The sequence below is a fragment of the Oncorhynchus mykiss genome, chromosome 2, assembly GCF_057628025.1.
Source record: "Oncorhynchus mykiss isolate SJ-2025 chromosome 2, ASM5762802v1, whole genome shotgun sequence".
NCBI lineage: Eukaryota > Metazoa > Chordata > Actinopteri > Salmoniformes > Salmonidae > Oncorhynchus > Oncorhynchus mykiss.
Window position 1 is genome coordinate 71,011,235 of NC_143023.1, and position 25,583 is coordinate 71,036,817.

A 25,583-nucleotide genomic window follows, 5' to 3' on the forward strand; every position below is an offset into this window, starting at 1 on the left:
GAGTGATGCATGACCTACAGTCCCGTCTGTGGGCTCGTGTTACAGGCAGAGTGATGCATGACCTACAGTCCCGTCTGTGGGCTCGTGTTACAGGCAGAGTGATGCATGACCTACAGTCCCGTCTGTGGGCTCGTGTTACAGGCAGAGTGATGCATGACCTACAGTCCCGTCTGTGGGCTTGTGTTACAGGCAGAGTGATGCATGACCTACAGTCCCGTCTGTGGGCTCGTGTTACAGGCAGAGTGATGCATGACCTACAGTCCCGTCTGTGGGCTCGTGTTACAGGCAGAGTGATGCATGACCTACAGTCCCGTCTGTGGGCTCGTGTTACAGGCAGAGTGATGCATGACCTGCAGTCCCGTCTATGGGCTCGTGTTACAGGCAGAGTGATGCATGACCTGCAGTCCCGTCTATGGGCTCGTGTTACAGGCAGAGTGATGCAGGGGCAGGGAGGGACCGCTGTCCGTACCGTACATGGAGTCAGGAGCTAATGTAATGTATGGATCCCTGTTCCCAACGCCCTGATTCAGCTTACTGAACCGCTACATGACTTTACACTGCCTGACCTCCGGCCTGCTAACCAGTCACACCAGCCTCATATCCTCACTGTAGTTTTCCTAAAGGGATACACTTATGACATGTGTATTATGAGAGATGGAGATAGGAAAGTGTCTTATTTTTAGTTCTGAAACGTTGCAGCTGCAGCCTGACCCCTTATCGAAGCAGTAAAAACACCCTCAGGCTGCCGTTCAACATCATTTCCAATTCTGTTTAAGCACGGTCTTTTATACATGCATACTAAATTCTGTGTGGATTTATTTATGCATATTTTCTGGATTTGAATAGTAATTTTTGAATCTGATTTTGTTCTGTGTGTAACTGATGATGTTGGTCTGTGTCTCCTCAGGTTACCTTCACGAAGAGGAAGTTTGGGCTAATGAAGAAGGCCTATGAGCTCAGCGTTCTATGTGACTGTGAGATAGCCCTGATCATATTCAACAGCTCAAACAAACTGTTTCAGTATGCGAGCACAGACATGGACAAGGTCCTGCTCAAATACACTGAGTACAACGAGCCCCACGAGAGCAGAACTAACTCTGACATTGTCGAGGTGAGTGGCTTCACATTTTCACTGTGCCATGGCAGGAAAACCATGTATATGCTTATGTTGGAAAAATACACTGTTTGGTCAATGTCAACTGAAGGGCCGGTAACAGTTTCCTTTTAGTTACCAGTCAGGCAGAGGACGTCTGCAGCCTCTGATAAGCTATGAGAGATGAGTTCAGCGCAGGCCTACACTCAGTAGCTGTCCAAACAGTATGGAAACCCTGTTTCCCCCAGATTATACTGTACTGTAGATACATGCATGGATGAATGGCAGAATTATTATACCACCATTTAAAACAAAAAGTCTTTAAATGTTAGGTTTCATTACACAGCATTGTGTAGTGAACATACTTTAGAGATTCATATTGGCTCTAAGAGTGTTGGAGAGAATTCCGGCAGCACTTGGTCTTCCTGGCAGCTAGTATCCGTCTACATGCCCAAACACTCACAGAAGAAGAAGAACCCACTTGTTATGCCAGCCTACCTAATCTGTCGGCCAAGAGCATCACTGAAAAGAAAATGGGGGTGATTATGTGATCCTTCTGGATACAAATACCTCTTACTGACGTACTTGTGGTTTTTCAACCTATTCAGAACCTGTTTTCTGAAGCTGGTGTCTTAATTCTTCACTAAAGGCCTTTGCAGACTGTAAGATTTTAGACGTTTTATGCCACGATTTTGTGCCAGGTGTGCAAAGCTCTTAGAGACTTACCCAGAAAGACTCACAGCTGTCATTGCTGCCAACGGTGATTCTATCAGGTATTGACTTTGGGGGTTGAATACTTATCTAATCAAGATATATTTAAGCATTAAGGCCCAAAGGGGTGTGGTATATGGCCAATATACCACAGCCAAGGGCTGTTCTTAAGCACAAACCCCGAGGTGCCTTATTGCTATTATAAACTGGTTACTAACATAATTAGAGCAGTAAAAATACATGTTTTGTCATACCCGTGGTATACGATCTGAGATACCACAGCTGTCAGCCAATCAGCATTCAGGGCTCGAACCACCCAGTTTATAATAGTGTTTAATTTTCCATTAATTAATAGAAACAATAAATAATTTTTCTTCCACTTTGACATTACAGAGTCATCGTCGACAAAAATGACAATTAAATACATTTTCATCCCACTTTATAATACAACAAAATGTGAAAAAATGCAAGATGTGGGAATACTTTCTGAAGGCACTGTACCTTATTATTACTCTGTCCGACAAAGAGACATCAGGAGTTTAACCTCTTACTGTGGTGGGCTAAATCAGGGTTTCTTGATAGTCTTAAACAAATCTACTTTGAAACAAAAGTATACACCTCACACACATGGTTATGGGCTTAAAAAAAGAGGACACCTGTACCATGTCAGATATAGAGTTGATATTATTCTTTATATACATCACAGAAGAAATATAACAAAACCGTTTGACATAGGAACACCTAATTATCTTTGTGTATTATGAAATTATGAAAAATATGAATAACATTCCACCCATGAGGCCACTAGTCATTTGACTGCAGGAAAGGGATACAGAGTATGATACATAAATTCCAAGAATCCCATGTTTTTAAAAGTCTTTCACTTAGCATCCAATAGCATGAAAGGAGTCAGCTGTGCCTGGTATATTTTATTCATGGTACTGCTGCTAGTAAATTACCTGCTTGGCAGAGCTGCAAAACAGTGCTCTGGCATCCAGCAGCCTCAGTCCCCCACCAGGGGCCCTGATCTCTCTCCCTCTGAGTTAAGCAGGGTCTCACCTGCATTAAAAATACATGGACACACTCCACAATTATGTAAAATTGACCCTATGATTGTTTTCTGCCGTGACTCGGGAGTCCTTCTTGGATTCATCAGGACCAAAGCACAACAACTAAAACTGTTTCTCACAGATGGAAGAGGATCCATCATTTGCTCTATTTGCTCTTAATAAATAGGCGTTTCCTTTTTGTAGAGATTCCCGTACTGATTCTACAGTACAGTAGTGTATACCTTTTGCCATTGTAGTTTATTGATGTATATGTTAGCTGTATCTTGTAAATGTCATGTACTGTACTCTGCAGGGCACACAGTGTCATCTCTAGGGGGCACTGCCACTAACTGAAGTGTAGTGTGTAGTACAAGCTGGTGGCGATCTGTTCATGTCCCTCATAGCCCCTCTAGCCACTCGCAAGGATTCTGCCCTGCTCTTGCGGCGCGATCGAAAGGGGAGAACAATGCAGCGTTGTCCCTGCTCACTCGGCCAGCATCTGTGCAGATATGTGCAAATCCCTCTAACCCTGCTGGCTATGTGGCCAAGGTTCAGAAGTGAAGAAGCAGAGCAGAAGTAACCAGGCCTGTCCAGGCTCCAATTCTGAACATTTCCACACTACCCACCATTCACTGTTCCAAAAAGTGCTGCGGCACAAGAGCAAATGTCAGAGCCGTTAGATAGAGCTCAGTGTCTGCTGTGGGCTTATCTGATCTAGCCCAGGCTGTTGGCTGCATCCTGTTGTGAAGTGTTTATATAGAGAAAGCCAGGTGGCGTCTTCAATAAAAGACAAATGAAATGTTCAGAATGTCCTTTCGTTCTTGCAGAACACAGAGATTGCCAATAGATGTGATCTTTATCATTAAAACACGGACTATCCTTTTGAAATGACAAAAGCACAAGTTGTATTTTGTCTATCTGTCTGCTGCTTCCCTATCTGGGTGTAGTCAGTATCATTGGGATATAGGATGACTGCACGCCTAATGAAGCAATAGTTCCCTTCTTAGTGTAAATGGGTGAGAGAAGCACAGAATGGGTCTATAATGGATAGATCTATCTCACTCCCTCCCTCTCTCTCTCTGTGTCTTTCACTTTCTCTCTCTCTCTCTCCCTCTGTCACAGGAGGTTGGTGGCACCTTAATTGGGGAGGACGGACTCATGGTAGTGGCTGGAGTGGAATAAGTGGAATGGTATCAAATACATCAAACACATGGTTTCCATGTGTTTGATGCCATTCCATTTACTCTGTTCCAGACATTATTATGAGCCGTCCTCCCCTCAGCAGCCTGCACTGGTCTCTGTAGTGATGTGTCTCACATGGAGACACTCACCCTGACACTCCTCTAAATGTAGAAATTGCATTAAACTGATAATTGCCACACAGTCATTTGCTCACCTGCCTCGCTTGAGAGACCAAGCAAATCCTTTCTGAGTTTTCATTGGGCAGCATACGTTCCAATTCCATGTGCGAAGCCAAATCAAAGGTCACATTCCTGCTCAGTAGTACCATCTGTAGATAAAGGCTGGGCCTTGCAGTGTGGGAGAGCAATTGCCATGTTTTCCTCAGATGGAGACATGCCTGGGGCACAGTTTGATAACCCAGTGGAGGGCTATGGATTTTGTCTCAAACTTGGCTCGCTGTGGAGACCAGAGCAGCAGGCTCAGATCGCTGTGCCTGGGCATAAATGTGTGTGCGGTGTGTGTGTGTGTGGTGGTCTGAACTGCAGCAACACTCCGGGCGACAGGTGAACTGTTGCATGAAATCTCCCTTTGTGGATCACGTCCACTTCTCCGTCTGATTAGAAGTCTCCCTGTTCCCATCTGATCTCATCTGCGTCTCACCTTTCAAAGACCCGGCTCTCAGAGCAACCTTTTATTTACTGAGTAGCTATGCTGGATGGATTGATGTACTGTTTCCTTTCCTCAGAGGTTAGGGCAAGCCTGTCTGGGTCTCTAAGGACTTTATAGAACATATATTGCCAGAGAAAACGTCATTCCTTGCCATGCCGTTTTCCTGTGCTGAGTGAACACAGGGGCAAGTAGAGAAGAAAAGCTTGCTTTTACAGGATCATTTTAGTTTCTGGTACCCTTTATTTAGTTTCTGGTACCCTTTCACTAGCAGTTTGCAGTGAGAAACCTGTGAACCTTTTATCTGAGAATCTGTATTAAGGCTGATGTACAGAGGATAGATCAAATGCATTTCAACTGGATCAATATCACTGTGATAAAGAAACAGACAGACCAGCTTGCATATGTCATACTACCCTGTATAGTAGATCACTGCTGTTCATGTCTGGATTTGGGTGCTGTCCTACAGTGTTGTTGTGTTTATTATTGAATTCTATTTGTACCTCAAATGAAAATGCTGCTGTAGGTAATTAAAATAATCAAATCATCCCTTCTCCTCTTCCTCCCCAACTAATGAAATCTTCCTTTAGCTGTTCTATAACCTTCTTCTGCAACTCTGAATACAGACTCCTCACTGTCTAGCTGCGATTCCCTGAAATCAACTTCACAGGAATGTCCATCTGTGCTTTTCTTTAGAGCATTTCAACACAATTACGGTTTGCAGCAATGCTTGGATTAATCAAGTTTGCATTTAAACGAAATTGACATTGACTGAACACATTTAAAGTAATCTCATAAAATAGGGGATGTGGATATAATTGCATGGGATTATACAGCTGTACTAGTTTAAACACAACTGGTAGGCTACACTTTAGTCCAGGCTAGTAATAATGTCCTTAATCAATTTTGGAACTGCAGTTTTACTCAAATAGCATGCCTGGGCTTGTAAAGAGCTGGACTACACTTTTTTTTGTTTGTCTTTTTACATGGCCCGTCTTGTGGAGTAAGTAAGAGCAGTCAAATGCAAATTCCCCTTTATCTCCCAGCGACATTAGAGAGGCCATCTTTGTTAAATGTGCTTTTGGAAATGAATAATTTGTCATTGTTGAGTGTTCTAAAGGTGAACAACTCATTCAGTGAAAAAAATGAGCGTATAAATGACTCTAGATGTATTAGTATTGTTACTTTCAATGATCATCTGTTATGATGAATGGCACTCACCATTCAGAATGATAAGCCAAAGATATATGTAAATCCTGACCATTTCATAATGTCAGGTCTATTGGGCCTGCTTTTCTCTCTTTCCCCCACTACGTTTCATTTAAATCACTCCGCTCTTTCACCACTAAGCCTGCTTATAGTAACCACATTGGCCATTGGCAGTGGATCATAAAACACATGCCATTGCATATAGAAATGACTATTTAAAATATAGAAAAGAGCTATAAAAAGCAGTGGTCCCAGGATTTGAGACAGGGGCTGTTTATGTTGTCAATCAAATCCAGTACAGTGATTAAGACTCATCTCTGTCTTAATGAATGCAAATTGGCACATCTGCTATGGTGGGCTAGCCGTCCAGACTGTTCAATTTGCCTGATTGATCAATTATCTTCCTCCCGGTGCTTCTGCGGAGAACGTGAATGTGAAGAAAATTGTCTGCACAGAAAGAGCGAGAGGAAGAGAGGGAAAGGAAAGCCTCTGTTGCAAACCCTTCACTCTACCCATCAAAATACAGATGCTTTATTTGATTAGGCAAAAATCATGATGGAAATTCTTTCATTTTATTATAGTGGCGCTATCAATTTAACGATGTAGTCCTCAAATAGACAAATACGTTGCTCACTTTGACTCTTGGCACTTGACAAGATCTACTCCTTTCATTTATGGAGATGAATCTTGCTTCTCAGGCAGTGGACACCAGACACCTTGCAACGGCATGACATGCTATGTATTTATGCCCGACAACTGCACTTCAATGGCCCACATAATGCAGTGATGATATGATGGAAACATTTGTCCTTTCATTTTAGTTTATCTCTCCAATCCAAGTAACCACACCAAGGCTTCCCAGTTAATACGTGTATACACACGACTGTTCCTGAAATGCAGGAATCAATCATAGAAATGAATAGTTGAAAAAGCGTTCTACTGTGAGATGGTGCTAGTCTTTGTTGAATATTATGACCATACTCTTGTTGACTTAGGCTTAGTGAGTAAGCACATTGTGATAAACATCAAACGCCTAGTGGCTCCCTCTGTGGAGCATCAGAGACAGATTCAGGCTTGTGTATCTATAGTTGTGACATTCCAAGATAATGGGGACAGTCACATGAGGCTCAGGCTGGCACAGAGAGAAGCTGTCACCACTCCTGGCTCTCTGGAACATATTATAACAGTCATAATAATAATAATAATAATATTAACAACAATCAAAGCTATATACAGGTGTGGCCAGATCCGGAGGACACGAATAGCAGAGGTCCTTGAAGGCTTTCCTGAACAGCACTGCCTTGAGCTGTGTCTTAAAGGAGGCCAGAGACTCTGCAGCCCTAATAGTGTCTGGAAGAGACTCAGCCCTAATAGTGTCTGGAAGTGCGTTCCACAGCCGTGGAGCCGTGCAACTGAAAGCCTTGTTACCCATAGTGTTTAGTCTGCTGCGGGGCTGACAAGGGGGACAGACATGGAGGAGTGAAGGGTGCGTGTGGGGCAGGAGGGTAGAATGAGGTCAGACAGGCACTTGGGTCCAGAGTTGTGGATAGCTTGGTAGGTGTGAAACAGGATTTTGTAGTCGATGTTCAGTAGAAAGTAGTGCATACAATGAAGTCTGCTGTAAACATGCACCTAACAGTATTTGTCTCAATAAAACAAGACAAAGGTGTAAAAAATCCAAGCTTCAGTCTAAATTGAATACTTGGTTTCAATTTCAGACATTTTGTTTGAGTCATGAACAGTCAGTAATCACCATACTGTATCATATTATGACACAGTGTTGCATCCCAGGAGAACATAGAACTGCTGTGTACTGAAGAGATTCCCCTGCCTTAAAGTTACTGGCATCACACGGATCATGGCACTTACAGATGTAGGATCTTCATTTGATCATTTTCCCACCCAGCAGGAAATTCAAACTTGTAGTGTATTTGAGTTTTTAAAAGTCTTCTAAGGTTTGAACTGTCAGACTTGATTTGCCCTGACGAAAAGTGTATCACCCCCTACAAAAATGTCTATTATAATCCACATAATAATGATAATTTCCTGTTGCTGCAGGATTTTTTCCTGCTGTAGCAAACTGGCTCAAATTAAGATCCCACATATGTACCTCACACTCCAGTGATGTCACTGACTCGCCCAATCCTGGATGATTAACCAAGTTTGAAAGATTAATCTAAAAGGGGTCAGGGGCCTAATTTATGTTTGATATGCACAGATGACAACACAAAAGACAATATTACATTTTAATTGGCAAGTGCTTAACGTAGCGACTTAACTTTGGGTTGGCCAGTGCCCAGAATCCCTCTGTGGTCCACTAAAGCCTTGTTTGACATTTGAGATGGCTGAAGGGTACGCATAGTTAGCTGCACTGGCTCGTCTGCGTAAGGTTGCTTGGAGGGAGAATCTAAAAGCCCACTTCCCTTAATTAACACATGTTTTTACTAAACTTATTCTACATACAATGTCCACACTATACATCAGGGTTACACTGCCTGCAAAGTGATATAACCTGGCAAGATTTCAGAACGCATTGGGCAGTACTCAGCCTTTTCATCTTTATAGTGCCATCATTTAATTTGATATGTTCCCATAAGTTGTACTTCATCATATGTTGTGACTAGTTTACCTCATGGTCTAAATTCCTCATCTGTTTTCTTCAGCAGCACCTTCTCATCCTTACTGCTATGCAGCTACAGCTCTCTCTCTCTGAGCATCCATGATATTAGAAATACACCTTAAGCTCAGTCAAATGTTAGTTCTATTGACATAGATGTATTAAAGTAGATTCAGGGCATTCTGATACACCAGCCGATCCCAACTTTAATATTCCAGCAGAAAAACAAATATGTACTTTTGGGCTCTCAAGCTTTATTAAAATGACATTAATTTGCTTTCCCCTTCACTTTTATAACCTATGATACATTAAATAATTTCTACCTATGCCTGGTTTGTATAATTATATCCATAGAGGGGGTTTGGTAGAGTACTATGCATGGTGAGATATTATAACTGTAATATTTAGTATCTGATAAGCTGTATTGGCGACTTTATCTCAGAAGCCATCTCTGTATTGATATATTTGTCGCAACAGGATTCTTTATGGGATTGGTAGTGAGTAGGATATGAATAGAAGTGTCAATTTCTCCCCATACATTCATACTATGAAGACTGAGGCCGTCAGTGTCTGGGAACGTGCTCTGCAAATGTGACTTGAAATGGAAATGCAAGGGTCAGCCCTGAACACGTATTTAGGCTGATCTTTAATACATTTTTTATTTTGTTCTAATATTCATATTTAGGTAATGGATTTGATTTGAAAAACGAAGCAAAGGGCTATTTACCTACATCTCTGCTGTCTGTATCCAGTTCAGTACAGGTGCTTGAGTGTTGCTGTTGCTGTGTATTCCAGGAAAGTCCTTTAAAGGTGCAATCCAGGATCTTAAGCACTTACAAATTCGTAATATACTGTATCATACAAAATGCAAAAATACAGTGAGCTCCAAAACTATTTGGACAGTGACAAATGTTTTGGCTCTGTGCTCCAGCACTTTGAATTTGATACAATGACTATGAGGTTAACGTGCAGTACTTTTTGTACACAGTCCCCCCATTTTAGGGGAGCAAAAGTATTGGGTCAAATTCACTCATATGTTTATTAAAGTAGTCAAAAGTGTAGTATTTGGTCCCATATTCCAAGCACACAATGACTGCATCAAGCTTGTGACTCTACCAACTTGTTGAAGCCATTTTCTGTTTGTTTTGGTTGTGTTTCAGATGATTTTGTGTCCAATAGAAACAAAGTGTAAATAATGTATTGTGTCATTTTGGAGTCACTTTTATTGTAAATAAGAATAGAATGTTTCTAAATACGTCTACAGTAATGTGGATGCTACTATGATTTACGCCCCTGTAACTTAGTCACCAGTTTTGGCTCGTGAGCGAGCACTACTTTCAAAACTGCTGTCTGAAATGATACAAAACCGTTGAAGCATCACTTTAACCTGTACAATCAGTCTGCACCATCAAAACAAACACCGTATTCTGAGCAGGCCAATGAGCACAGGCATATATATAAGCACCTATAAATAAACAAGGAATCACGAATGTATAACTTGAAAGCAGAAATAGCAGCACTATCTTTGCATAAAAGACCAGATAAAACACTGTGATATATTTTTGTTGATTGTGGTTTTAGGAAATATGCTTGGCACTGCAATCCTCTTTCACCTGAGTCATTTCATCTGCCTCCACATGTGACTAGGGAGCGATACTAATACGTTCACTCTGATTTACAGTAACACACACTGTACTTTATCACTACACAATGAAAGAATGGCACACAAACACTACTCCATTTTTACTTCCAGTGTCAAGTTGTTGGTCAGGCTTTGTTGTACAAATGTTTTCTGTCATCCTCTGAAAGAAGCCAAGCTCCTCTTGTCATATAGTTTAATATCGTTTGATACATTTTTCGGATTTCTTCTTTGTAGTTCCTAGATAACAGAACCGTTACCCTTTCGCATGTACTGAGGTGCAGTACACATGTTGGTTGAAAAGCCTTCCTTTGCATCGCTGAGTGAAGGAGTGCTAATGGTTTTGTAGCCAGTCTCCTGCTGGGTTTCAAAGTGCACCTCTTTATAGGACAAGGACTCCTTTTCCTCTGGGCTTTCACTAGAAACAGGGTCACCACTGTCTTAGGAGTTTTTTTCTTCCATGAAAAAAAAACAATAGTGATAATTTTTATGTAAGTCTTTCATAGAACATCCTATTTCAGTCCACATTTATGTAACAAACCGTGAATGGACTATGATTGTCTCTTCTCCCTCACGTTCACTGTGACTTGGTTGCTGTGGAAACCCATGTCAGTGTTTGAGAAAAACAGAGGACATGAACAGTGAAATCTTCCTCAGTTTATCACAACCAGTAGAGTCTCCAATGAAGTGTGAGAGTGTGTGCACGTGTGTTTGTTAGCCATTTGCCCCTGTTCGTCAACAAAGCCTCTGCACTCTTCACTTTGATGCTTGTTACCAGGTTACAGCCAATAGTTTTTTGTTTTCGGGCACATGTCGTGCTTCATTGACGTCAGAGTTTTTTTTCCATCCTTCCCTCTCAAGTGTGATACGTATTTTTCATTTCAAAACTAGGTCTTCTTGGAGAGGGTGGAATAAAAGGAGAGAGAACAACAGCCATGGCGGTCCCCGGTAAACATTACTCTCCAATGACACTAATGAGCCATGCTCTAATCTCAAGTGCTGAAGCTCTGCACTCGCAGCTTTGTACAAATAACACTCACGCTCATTCACAAAGGGGAAAAAAGAGAGATGACACACGAGTACATGTTTTTTAGACTGAATGACAAATTACACAGCATTCGGGCTCTTTTTGTTATATATATAACATTTTCCTTCTGCTGCTCATCTGAGTAGGATTTGTATTATGTTGCTTCTTTGTCATGTACTGTGTCCGTAGCTTAGGGAAAGGCGCTGTGTGATTGAAAGGTATTACTAGTGTTTCAGTGGTTTATGTCCTCAGACATGTTTGTGATATAACCACTGATGTTTTTGTTGCTGTTAAACTCTCTTGTGTTAGAACTGGTTGGTGTGGGTGCAGTTCACTTCTTGAACCCAGTCTTGGGGCAAGTGAGACAGATCCTAACCTGTCCCTAGGTTACCTGGCACCTGGCAGGGGGACAGAGCCCGCTGGGCTGGATTACCTGGCTCATCATGGCCTGAGTCTGAGCAACAGCATGAGCAGCAGCATCTTACACAAGCAACACTACACAGACCTGAATATAGAGTATAGTCTAATGATATAGTATAATATAGTATAGATTGCATTTTGATTGCTGTTACAGTGCTATTGGGGTTGTTAATTGGATTCATACTGACTTTCCTTTTTCCTTTTTAAAACGTTTGAATTATTTGTGTACTTATTTGTCATTTTACTGCATTGTTAGGAGCTAGTAGCATACGCATTCCGCTTATAGCGTTCCGATATAACATCTGCTAAACTGTGTACGCGACCAATAAACTTTGATTTGATTTGAAAAATAAAGCAATCATTTGCACCTTATTACATGTCGACCAACACTTCATTTATGAATCCACAAAGTGAGAAAGATTGAAAACTTTCTGTCAGGAAAAGGAACAAGGCATAGAAAATGACAACATGAGTGTTCAACCTAATTATTACACATACACTGAACAAAACTATAAATACAACACACAACCATTTCAAAGATTTTACAGTTCATATAAAGAAAATAGTCAATTTAAATAAATAAATGAGGTCCTAATCTATGGATTTCACATGACTGGGCAACGGCGTAGCCACGGGTGGGCCTGGAAGGAAATAGGCCTATCCACTTGGGAGCCGAGCCCAGCCAATCAGAATGAGCTTTTCCCAACAAAAGGTCTTTATTACAGACAGAAATACTCCTCAGATCCCGCAGGTGAAGAAGTCAGATGTTGAGGTCCTGGGGTGGCGTGGTTACACATGGTCTGTGGTTGTGAGGCCGGTTGGACATAGTGCCAAATTCTCTAAAACAACATTGGAGTCAGCTTATGGTAGAGAAATTAACATTCAATTATCTGACAACAACTCTGGTGGACATTCCTGCAGTCATCATGCCAAATGCGTGCTCCCTCAAAACTTGAGACATCTGTGGCATTGTGTTGTGTGCAAAACTGCACATTATAGAGTGTCGTTTTATTGTCCCGAGTACAAGGTGCACATGTGTAATGATCATGCTGTTTAATAAGCCTCTTGATATGCAACACCAGTCAGGTGGATGGATTATCTTGGCAAAGGAAATGCTCACTAACAGGGATGTAAACAAATCTGTGAGAGACATAAGCTTTTTGTGCATATAGAACATTTTGGGGATTTTCTTTTCAGCTCATGAAACATGGGATCAACAATTTACATGTTGCATTTTATATTTTTGTTCAGTATAAAACAATGCATAATACGTTGCATTGCATTCTAACAAGTCTCACCCCCAGCCCTTTGCTAATGCTAACACCAGAGCTCACCCCCAGCCCTTTGCTAATGCTAACACCAGAGCTCACCCCCAGCCCTTTGCTAATGCTAACACCAGAGCTCATCCCCAGCCCTTTGCTAATGCTAACACCAGAGCTCACCCCCAGCCCTTTGCTAATGCTAACACCAGAGCTCACCCCCAGCCCTTTGCTAATGCTAACACCAGAGCTCATCCCCAGCCCTTTGCTAATGCTAACACCAGAGCTCATCCCCAGCCCTTTGCTAATGCTAACACCAGAGCTCATCCCCAGCCCTTTGCTAATGCTAACACCAGAGCTCATCCCCAGCCCTTTGCTAATGCTAACACCAGAGCTCATCCCCAGCCCTTTGCTAATGCTAACACCAGAGCTCATCCCCAGCCCTTTGCTAATGCTAACACCAGAGCTCATCCCCAGCCCTTTGCTAATGCTAACACCAGAGCTCATCCCCAGCCCTTTGCTAATGCTAACACCAGAGCTCATCCCTAGGCATCAAACCGTGGCTAATGGAATATTTCTATGATCCTATTGATTCAACTTGAGATCGTGAGGGAGAAAGCATCTCCAACACTTAAATACATGATTGAATGTAATAACTGTAACACCAGGAATGAAGACCTTTACTAATACAATTCTTTGCTCTCTACCTCATTGTTCTGGCAAATGTTTGTGGATTACATTTAGCTGACATCATCCCATAAACACTTGAATGATTTCAACATTGCCATGATATATGATTCCTTTGTGTTTTACTTTATTAAAATGTCTTAAGTGATGTATTCTTTAGTTTCTAGAGGCATATGGCACTGATTAACTGGCACAGGCCTACCATGGCGTATGGTAAAACTCTTTGTAAAGCAAGGCCTAACTTGTAATGAAAATAATTCATTACATGCAGCTCAGTGGCAACATGCAACACCATGTTCAGAGAATAACCACTTCATTATTCTTTCAGGTTCATATAGGAACAGCCAGATTGACAACCTTAACAGACACGTCATAAACGTCAGAATATGTAAAATAGGTCACACATGAGCTGTCCTAATTTGGTTTGAACTACTTTAATGACAGACATGCCACCATTAGAGCGCCTTGCTGCCCGCTGTGTAGTGCAGCGCTGACATGAGAGACCACAGTGACCAGAATGGACAGAGGAACAGCCACGAGCCCATCCCAATGGGTAGTGTGAGACGCCCCACCCCTCCCCTCTGCCCAGGGGCGAGGGCAGAGCAGAGTTACTTGGAAGGAGGAGGGGGAGGGGGTTAGCTGGCATCATGCCACCCTCCCCGACTAGCCTGCCTGAGTGAGGAGGGGGTGTCAGGGAGGGAGGAAGGGCTGCTGATTGATGAGGCCAGGTCTGTGGTCTGGGTATAGAGTGTTGCAGAACAGACGTCCTGCTGGCACATCCTGCCCTTTCCCTCCGCTGTGCGCCCCCAGCCCTCCGTGCCCACACCTGCCCTCCACACCCGCCTTATCGGAACTCCTAATTGTCCTTATGAATATTTTAGAAGCGAGCAGGAATGGGAGTTGAGGGCGGGGGTACGGTTTCAAGGGCTCTGACAGCTAATGATCCACTCTGGGGGTACAGGGAGGAAGAGATGGGGAGAGAGAGAGAGAGACAGACAGACAGAGAGACAGAGAGACAGACAGGGAAAGAGACAGGGAGGGAGAGGCGGAGTGAGAGACAGGGAGAGAGACAGAGAGAGACAGGGAGAGAAAGACAGGGAGGGAGAGACGGAGAGAGACCGGGAGGGAGACAAGGAGGGAGACAGGGAGAAAGACAGGGAGAAAGACAGGGAGAGAGAGAGAGAGAGAGACAGTGAGGGAGGTCGGGAGGGGAAGATGTGAACTTAGTGAATGGTTATTTACTTTAATTGTATACGTTTTTACACCTTTTTATGTTGAATGTAATCTATTTTCATCTACAATATACCCACATGGTGCTCTATAGATGTCTAGAGCTAGTTGGATGTAATGGAGCGTGTTCGTCTCATTTGTTCCCAATCTTTTAAAGATGTAGATAATGATGACTTTGAGATGCCTTTATCCTCAATTTGGACTTCAATTCCCAGTTGGCAAAATTTTCTGAAAATATCCACGCCGCTGATTGAAAGTGTGTTCTCTTTGACTGTGGCAACTAATATCTTTGTCGCGTCCATCAATCAACAGTCTCTGAGCAGCTGTCTCTCTGAGGGAAAAGTATTGCTCGCTGCAGTGCAATGGATTCTTATTCAATAATATAGCGGCTATATTTATCAAAGTGATAATCTAGCCGGTCAACCACAGTAATTATCTGCTTTATTGTACATTGAGCTGAGACGGAGGCTTTCTCTTCCCTGTCTGCCTCCTTTAGACACGCGCAGACCACTGCTCAGTTAGGCTCACTCTCCTTTTATATGTCTGCATGTGTTAGTATTTTTGGTGTGTCAGCTTGGAACTAACTGTTGTCTCGCCATTGTCCTGTTTTTGGAGGGGATCGGATTACAGACTGTATATTGTTTCCCAAACAGCTGCAGACCGATAATAATAACCAAACAAAATGCAGTCCGTCCCATCCAACTGAGAAGGAGGCCCTGCTGCTGCATTTCCTTTGATTTGAGGAGTCAGACAATGGTCTGACAGAGAGGTCATATCCTGATATCACTTAGATCACTGATGATGTGGAATGGTCATGAGATTGAACCAGATATGTCTGGGAATCAAAACCCACTTTCCTTATCTAGCCCTCCCTACTTCCCTACTCCCATACCAGTAACATGACCAGTACCAGGGAGTAGACAGGAAAAGCTTTTAGGGCCCTTGGTAATGGCATACAATACATACAGCCACTAGATAGAGTGCAAACGAGAACAACCAACAGTTCCTTTCCCCCCCTCAAGTGAAATCTACAGCACCAAAGGAAAAATGGGAGCATACTCACACTGAAAGACTTGTCTCTTAAGATGTTACATAAGAGAAATATATTTGTGAGCAGATGAAAGCCTTGCTATCAGCCGCCTCCCCATGCTGATTCTCAACTGCCTTCACACTCAAAGAGGCCCTTTTGATAAGCACATTAGATGGAACGGACTGGACACAATGGTGATGTCATGAGGATTAGCATGCCACCTTGCTTAGTGCGGCAACAGGCACAACAAGCTCATTCACAACAGTGCAGAATGAGCAGGGTGGGGATGAACTCTACAGAAGGAGAAATAGTTCAACTATACATACTTTGTATAGACTATAATACAATAATAATGGCTCTTAAAGTATGATATTGGTGTATGTTCTGTGTAGCTACCTTTGCACACTGGAAGACAGCCTCTACCTGCCTTCTCTCCACATTTGAGAAGTTTGTCTTTTATAGCGGCATTCACTGTCTTCTTCCAACCTCCCTTTTATTCAGGTACAGTACATGAATAAGTGAAATCTAAAAAGCTCTTGACACAAGTGGGGGGCATTGGAGTGTAATGGTGTTCTATCCAAGGCAGACTGTTTCAGTGAAAGAGCTTCACAAGGAACAGGGAATGTAGGTGGCTTACGCAACAGCTTCACAACTGCCTCAGCTCCACTTTATTTTTAACTCCTGAAATGATGGTGGCCTCAGTTTTGAATGTGTATGGGGCTATGATATAAACTCTGCGGTTGGCGTTCAACTCAGCCAATTGTAAAAAAAAATAAAAAAAATAATACCCTGTCAGTCTTTTGAGTGTTACATTCATGTTTATTTTATGTGACATAAACGCTGATCTTTATAGAACACTATACTCTATAGTGGGTGAAATGTAATATAAAAAAAATATAAAGATTTTTAAAGAGTACAATTGACACACTGCTCCAAAAACTCCAAATACTCCTGTGTATGTTTGTGAGTTTCAGCTAAATTAACCTTTCTGATCTCCCCATCCCGGATCCGGGTTCGTGAATACAGACTCAAGCTCATTACCATAACGCAACGTTAACTATTCATGAAAATCGCAAATGAAATGAAATAAATATGCTAGCTCTCAAGCTTAGCCTTTTGTTAACAACACTGTCATCTCAGATTTTCAAAATATGCTTCTCAACCATTGCAAAACAAGCATTTGTGTAACAGTATTGATGGCTAACGTAGCATTTAGCATTAGCATTCAGCTGGCAACATTTACACAAAAAAACAGAAAAGCATTCAAAAAAATCATTTACCTTTGAAGAACTTCAGATGTTTTCAATGAGGAGACTCTCAGATAGCAAATGTTCAGTTTTTCCTGAAAGATTATTTGTTTAGGACAAATCGCTCCGTTTTCTGCGTCACGTTTAGCTATGAAAAAACCCCTGTATCCAGGATTGTGTAAATCTATCAGCAAGCTCATTAGCATAACACAACGTTAACTATTTATGAAAATCGCAAATGAAATGAAATAAATATGCCATCTCTCAAGCTTAGCCTTTTGTAAACAACACTGTCATCTCAGATTTTCAAAATATGCTTCTCAACCATAGGAAAACAATAATTTGTGTAAAAGTAGCTAGCTAGAGTTAGCATTTCGCGTTAGCATTTAGCGTTAGCATTAGCGTTAGCATCCAGCACGCAACATTAACAAAAACATAAAAGCCTTCAAATAAAATCATTTACCTTTGAAGAACTTCTGATGTTTTCAATGAGGATACTCTCAGTTAGATAGCAGATGCTCAGTTTTTCCAAAAAGATTCCTTGTGTATTAGAAATAGCTCCGTTTTATACATCACATTTGGCTATCAAAAAAAATCCATAAATTCAGTCCTCAAAACGCAAACTTTTTTCCAAATTAACTCCATAATATCGACTGAAAACATGGCAAACGTTGTTTAGAATCAATCCTCAAGGTGTTTTTCACATATCTCTTCATTGATACATCGTTCTTGGACACATGCTTTCTCTCCTGAATCCCAGGAGAAAATGCCCGCACCTGAAGATTACGCACAAATTTAGACAAAGGACACTGGGCGGACCTCTGGAAAATGTAGTCTCTTATGGCCAATCTTCCAATGATATGCCTACAAATACGTCACAATGCTGCTAAGACCTTGGGCGAACGACAGAAAGTGTAGGCTCATTCCTTGCGCAATCACAGCCATATAAGGAGAGAATGGAAAACAGAGCTTCAGAAATTCTGCTAATTCCTGGGTGATGCATCATCTTGGTTTCGCCTGTAGAATGAGTTCTGGGGCACTTACAGACAAAATCTTTGCAGATTCTGAAACTTCAGAGTGTTTTCTTTCCAAAACTGTATAGTCGAGCATCTTTTCGTGACAAAATATCGCGCTTAAAACGGGAACATTTTTTATCCAAAAATGAAATAGCGCCCCTAGAGCTCTAATTAACAATTATTGGCACTATGGAGGAGATGAGTGATACAGGTACACTAGATTGTCAGTATGTTGGTTTGGCATACAATACTGAGAATGGAGAGACACATTTCAAGGCCTGAAAAGCAGAAAGCCTGTTCTCTTACTGCTAAATTCACACACTCACTATGATGTCCAGCTGGTTTGATGTCAGAATCCCCGACTAACATGTTTGGTGTATAGAGACACATTTCTATCAATCCAGGTCTGGATAGCTGTGAGAAAATAGCTGCTGGCCTGGTTCCCACTGAACTTTATGAGCCTCCACGGGCCTTGTGAACAGATTACACAAGTTCACTCGTCACTACTCTCTGACTGCAGCTCCGTACACAGACAGACCCACCACCCCCACCCAACCTCCATTATAAATGTTGTTGTTGAAAATCTCTCCATTCAACTGTATTCATACCCCTCCAACTTTTCTTTCTTAATAAGCATAAAACCACACAGCTTGACATGACTTTTGAAAATTTGTTTCAGAGCTAGAATTTGAAAAGCAATAGAAGGGAGGCTTGTTTTATTTTGGATTTTGTTTACCATACTTCCCACGGGGCAAAAACTGTTTGAATCAACGCTGTTTCCATGTCATTTTAACAACAAAAAATAATTGTGATGACATTGAATCAACATAAGATCATTTCATGTTTTTTTTCCACCCAACTCTTAACCTAAATGCAGTGACATGGTGAAATGTTTTTGTTGATTTCACGTTAGTCGACAACTCAACCAAATGGAAATCAAAACTAAACATTGAAATGACATCTGTACCCAATGCGTTCAGAGTTGGTTGGTTTTGTTTTCTAGGTTTTGTGTAAGATTTGAATTGCTTTACCAATACTTTGATGTATTTGTATTATGGAGTAAAATCCTTGGCTGGGGGAAGGTTTGATGGCCTTCAGGGTTCCATGTGGCCCCTTCTAAGGCCATGTCGGTGTGAGACTGTTTGTGATTGGCTGGGCCGGGGAACCAGGGCCTGACAGGTGTTTGGTAGAGAGACACCTGTTTGGCCATGTGCTGATTTAGTGATCCATTTACTGGGAGCTGCGGGCAGCGTCTGTGGGACACCAGAAACATGCCAAGTCATTTAAGGAGGAATAACGGCCATGCTGTCCCAGATCTTCACTCTTGAGCATGCTCAGCTAGGAGCACCTCGGAGGAAATATTCACTCTTCTTTAGGCATGCATGATTATGTCCTCATTTTAAGTGATGTTGCATTTCAGGACATCTCTAATCAGGGTGATCAATATTTACTTATGAATCCATCTCTTATGGACAATGACCTAGATATGAGCACTCGTTGTTAGACTCTGTGTTGTTTAGTCTCAGTGCAACATGTTCCATGGTTTGTTCTGAATGCTGAGTGTCCCTGGCACTGGATGTTTCCACTGGCCCTTCTCTGAGTGATCACGGCCAAGGGCCAGAGGGGTGCGGCTGGTTGGAGGCTTGTTGTGGAAGTGCTGCCTGCTGCCCTGCCCATCTCACACAGCCATGGCCGACCAGCCCAAACCAGCTATTCACATAATGAGCAGGTCGGGACTTTAATTTGCAGGTCCTGATCAGATCTGTGGCAGTCTGGTGGAGAAAGTGCATAGTTTCCGTAGTAAACACAGCCTTTACGGGAGCCTAACTAAAGAACAGCCTTAGTAAACAGGAAGGTGTTTTTTTTTAGAAGAAGAAGAATGCCCCTGCTCTGTACCACACCAAACACAAGTGCATCTAACTGCACATTTACACATGTTGTGTATCATTCTCAGGGCCGGCTCTAGGCATAAGCGACATAAGCGGTTGCTTAGGGCCCCCGGCCTATAGGGTAACTCAGTTGGGGTCTCAACTGTTGAGAGTTAGAATAGTAGATTACACAAGGTGCAATTTCGACATTTGATTGTGCATCAGCAGTTTTTCTCATGTTATGTCAGTCACTGACAGTCACTCAATTAATGCAAGTCAGCATTTTTTTTTTAGATTGTTAAGTTACTCTAGCCAGCTATCTAAACTTGTAGTAATCATGGTCAAATTATCGACAGGGCACGAAGGGCACTTGCCCAAGGGCCCTGACCTACAGGGAGCCTCCAATGATTTTATTAGTCAATGTCACTCAGATATCGTATTAACATGGCATAAGTCATGGCTAAATGTGTAGAATTGCAGGAAATTAACTCTGAAACATATTTTTTTCCTATTCGCCATTCAAAACGGGGGCCACTAAAAAAATTGCCTAGGGCCCCCAAAAGGCTAGGGCCGGCTTTGATCATTCATTACTCATGAGACTTTCTCTCTCTCCTCAGCAACACTGTCAGACAGAAATGACTGATGAGATTTAGGTACTTTTCAGTTCTCCTGCTTAAGCTTTTATATTCTACACCATTTCATCATGTGCCTAAACTAGAGTAGAGGGTCGTTTAATTCAGTACTGGTCAATTTGCTGGGATCAACTGAGCCTTGGTAGACAGGTACATTGTAACCAAGTTATGTTTCACAACATTTCAAGCCTAGGAAATCCAACAGTAATGTGTCATACAGAGCTCGTCAGCGTGTTGGTAGCGACTGAAAGCAGGGTTGGGTAAGACACGTTGTTAGATAGAGATCAGCCGAGACACCACTGTACTGTCAGAGAGCTGTCAGCAGACGCCAGCTGCTGCTGCAACAACCATGAACACACACACACACACACACACACACACACACACAGCAGCCAGTGCGTTACCTCCAGGGTGATGGAGACGGAGGCAGAGACTAAGGGCTCATTAGTGTCTTTGGGCCCAACTACACTCCCTCACACTGTGACCTCTCCATCCAAAGGAGTCAGTGGCCTTGCTGTAGATATCTGGCTCAGACGCACCCCAGAGACAGGGGAGGTCACAGCTCTGGACCTGCACCAGTGTGCTAGGGGAACCTGAACAACACACATATAAATTAAGCTTGATTTGCTCTGACTGGCTTGATATCACATGCTGTCCCGAGCTGTCATCGGCTCATGTAAGCACCGTCATTCAGACTCTTAACGAAGACAAGAGAACCACTCCTCTGATAGAAAGTTACCACAAACACAACACTGGTTTTATTTCCTTTGTTTTATAGTGTGGGATTCTTTTAAGCTGTAAAACAAATCTCATTGGACTTCTATATCACAACACACCATACTGTGTGCTCGTTCCTCTTACAATAATCGCTCCATTTCATGCTCTAATAAGCGTCTTTGACCACATATAATAAACTATTTTATTTGCTACATTACTTAACATTGATAAGATCCTGCGAGTGGCAACCATGCAGAATTAAAGTCTGCAACGGTTTGAACTGCTGCTCTGTGGGATCCTCTTATGCCGTGGTGTCTTCCAGCTGGGTGGCTTATGATAACTGAAAGATAATGAAATATGTATTGAAACACACACATGCAGCGAGAGAGAGGGAGGGAGATAGAGGGAGGGAGATAGAGGGAGGAAGATAGAGGAGAGAGAAAGGGTCAGAGACACAGACAGATAAATATTTAGTTTCTCCCATGCTGAAGATCTCTAAATGATGAAAGGATAAGGAGTGATATTTCAATTTCTCTGTCATTGTCAACCATTGCATAGGAGTACAGTACCTGTATCGTTCACAGCTCACACTAGCACACTGGCAGGCCAAAAAAATAAGAAATTAATTCAAGGTATGTTTTATTATTTATAAATGTACATGCTAGGGCAGGTTTATTATAATGGTTGCGTTATGAATTATTAAATTATTAAATTAATTTGCGTCTTGACTTGAATGATGTCTTAAATGTTTATATTTTTGACAATGTTCATGTTTTGTTCTGGGAACAGGTTTGTAGGGGATGTATTTTAACCTAGCTAGACAGAGAGTCATGTGGTAATAGACTGAGTTTCCTGCAGTATACATTGTGTGTGAATTGTGCAATTTTATTTCAGAAATTAAGAAACAAAGGCCATAATGACCTGTGTGCCAGTCCTGATCCAGATGACTGTTTTGGGCACAGCCCCCTCATGGACGACCGTTTCGGCAAACTAAGCGAAGAGAGTGATTTAATGTACAAGCGCTGTGGTGTAAGTACTTCCTCCCTCTCCTGCCATTTTGTGTTGATTCCTGTTTTTATGTTGATGTTCACTACAGGCGCTAAACAAGAAAGAACACAGAGGCTGTGATAGCCCGGACCCCGATGCCTCATATGTCCTCACCCCTCACACAGAAGAAAAGTATAAAAAAATTAATGAGGAGTTTGATAATATGATGAGAAATCATAAAATCGTAAGTAAATGCAATGTTCTTGCTGCTTGGCTTTGTGGCACAAAGGATTTTGACCTTTTGGTTTTTATTTGTTCTTATTTGTTCATTATCCCACCCTGCAACCTCTGTCAACTACTATAAGCAACCATGGACTATTCAAGCATAACCTTTCTTTCCATTCATTGGAAGTGTAATTGTTCATTTTGTTTATTTGTACTGCAACTTATTTTTTGGCACAGCCTGATAAGATCACATTGTTGTTGATAGGTTTAACCTTTTCAAAGATCTTTTGGAATTATCACGTTTCTTCACATTATTTGAAACATTTGAAAACTATATGAAAAGGATAGTGCATTTTTTTTATTCCAGAGGAGAAGCTTCTTTATTATCAATGTACATTTCCCCCTGGAAAAAAATAATATTCCCATTCTGGCTTAAATATTGACTTGTTCTCTAGCTTTAGTGATTGATGTGTTTTTTTTCCCAAAACTCAATTTTCACCCCCAAGCTAATGTGAAAATTGAATCTCTTTTAGTCCCACAGTGGCCAGATCATGTGACTGGGGAAATAAAATAATGTTTATCTCCCCTTTGCTCATTGTATGGTCTTTCCTGGTTCCCCATCTCCTGTTGGGGCGTCCTCCATTCACCTGAGCAAATCATACAAAAAAAAGGTGCTATCTAGAACCTAAAATCTTCTTTGGCTGTCCCCATAGGAGAACGCTTTGAAGAACCCTTTTGGGCTCCACGTAGAACACTCTGTGGAAAGGGTTCTTCATGGAACCCAACAGGGTTCTACCTGGAAGCAAAAAGGGTTCTTCAAAGGGTTCTCCTATGGGGACAGCTGAATAACCATTTTAGTTTCTAGATGGCTTCTTTTTTTCTAAGTGTGTGATTTTCCAAAGTGAATGGAGGACGCCCCACTAGGAGATGGGGAACTAGGAGAGACCATACAATGAGCAAAGGGGAGATATTTTTTAAAGTGTACAGTCCCCCTAAAGTACAACATCAGTGGACTATCACTGTGTATTTTCCAGTCCTTCATCAAGCTACTACCATTACACAGAGCTTAACCTTGAGACAAGAGTGATCTTATTGCGGGTGGCAATCATAGAATCCTGCATAAAGTATAGTGCTTCAACTGTTGTTTTCTCTAATTCTGACATGGAGGGCACCACTGTTTGCAATTAACACACTAATAATAGCACTAACTGACTGCCTCACTGGACTATGCTGAATGGAGTGGTCTCACTGTCAACAGTCACTCTCACACACTGTGGATAGTTAGCACTGCACAGACATGGAGGAGAGTAATATTAACGTCACGTGATTATAACTCATCATTCTTACTATACGTTTTTATCCAAAATGCTTTCACATTGTTGGAAATGACACAATTACACCATCCTGGTTAAAAGAGAAAACGTTGTTTTGCAGTGCTGACTATTACAGTGCAAGACTGAACACCTGGTACACAGCTAATGGGCATGTTTTGGAATATGTCATGTTTTCAGTGATGTGTAATGATTTTATATAGCAAAATGATTGTTTTGTGCATTTACAATAACATAGTGTTAATTTATACATTTTTTGCAATATTATTTATAAATATATTATACAAGTTTATGACAGCATCATATGTAGTACAGCAATTTTTCAGATTCCACTTTAAAGAATATTATTCAAGACAGTTATTATTTAATCCCATTACAAACCAAGGGTATAATTATTTGTGGTCATTTCTTGGCCATTCAGACTAAATGCGATGTTAATGGAAGTGAATGTGTAAGAGTGTACGATACACTTGTATAATAAGCAACCTGGATTAGGAACATGAACAACTTGCCAGCTGCAGTTGATTTGCCATCAGTTAATAGGACTGCTCTGTTAACCATACCGATATGATTGATGTGGCACCATCACAGATGCCATCTCTGCCGTCTCCTTCCCCCTGTGACCCTCAGCCCAGTGCCAGGTCTTTGATTCTCCCCATGTCTGTGTGTTTCCCTCCTGTAGCCCACAGCGCTGCCCCAGCAGAACTTCTCCATGCATGTGGCAGTGCCAGTCTCCAACCAGAACACCATGTCCTACAACCCAGGAGGCTCCATGAGCAGCCAGGCCCAGGCCGTAGCCTCTCTGAGCGACAGTGGGATGCTCTCTCCCGCTCAGGCCTCCTTACACAGGAATGTGGGCTCCAGCGGGGGCCAGCAGAGGCCCCCTAGTCAAGGCAATGCAGGTCAGTACTGTTACATTTCACTGTTTTTCTCTCTCTCACTACAACGGACTCTACATCCATGGTGGTAAAGATTCAGATCTTTATCCACCAGTTTCACTCTTGCTCTTCCAGATATAACTTTCTCCATATTTGCCTGATATGTGATATGTTTGCAATGGGCCTATTTGCATCTAGTTTATGAAAAAAAGTCCCACTTATTTGAAGGGATCTTTCATGACTCAAGCAAATGTCCAGTGGTGTCAGTGAGCTCATGTTACCACTTGTTTACCGCTCTTGTTTATAGTAATGGTTGCATTATGACTCATGTTTGACACCTTTTTAAGACTTGTATTGCTCACAGGAAGTGGGATGAACTGGTAATGTTTTAACACAATAGCTACATCCTCTGTGTTGCGTGGAGGGGTCTGTGCATTCAGCCAGTCCATGCCTCATCAGGATGCAGAGTTCTGTATGGTAAAAATAGCACTGTGCTTGAAGTCCATCTGCATTGGAAATAAGTAATGTGTGACTTTTGTATTCATTTCAGTCACATGAAAAGTGGTAACCACAACTGCAGCATGACCACCTAGCTGGGTAAAATACAATTTCTCTATTCTCTGGGGAGCCACTGAAACAGCAGGGCAGTCTTTAGCCTTACTGCCATCTCATTCACCCAGTTAACAGCTGAATTCATGTGCACTGTGCCTGTAAAGTACCTACTGTACCCAAACACATACAGTACTGCTGTATACCTATTCAGTGGGTAGATTCACAGGTAAATAATATTTTGTTGTTCAGTTCCTTGTACTAGGTTATTACCATAATAGGTAAACAAAAGCAAGGCTACTGGCTGGTGGTGT

The 25,583-nt window shown here is 41.9% G+C and overlaps 1 protein-coding gene and 1 long non-coding RNA gene across 7 annotated transcripts in view; one reads left to right on the plus strand and one right to left on the minus strand.

Moving 5' to 3' along the window:
- The window catches only part of LOC110495445 (myocyte-specific enhancer factor 2A), a 97,677-nt gene that overhangs the window by 53,410 nt on the left and 18,684 nt on the right, over window positions 1-25,583 (plus strand). For 2 of the 6 annotated variants that reach the window (XM_036954863.2, XM_021570730.3), the window contains exons 4-6: window positions 908-1,111; window positions 22,396-22,530; window positions 24,525-24,744. In XM_036954863.2, the coding sequence (XP_036810758.2) occupies window positions 908-1,111; window positions 22,396-22,530; window positions 24,525-24,744 (559 nt within the window). Of the gene's footprint in view, window positions 1-907; window positions 1,112-22,193; window positions 22,531-24,524; window positions 24,745-25,583 lie in introns of all 6 variants that reach the window. The other 4 variants (XM_090206620.1, XM_021570721.3, XM_090206622.1 and 1 more) reach the window with 2 other exon arrangements.
- LOC149985217 (uncharacterized) lies at window positions 16,618-19,009 on the minus strand. Its single transcript, XR_016488162.1, has 2 exons — window positions 18,259-19,009; window positions 16,618-16,803 (listed from the first exon to the last, which is right to left on the minus strand). It is a non-coding gene; the product is annotated as an uncharacterized LOC149985217 (long non-coding RNA).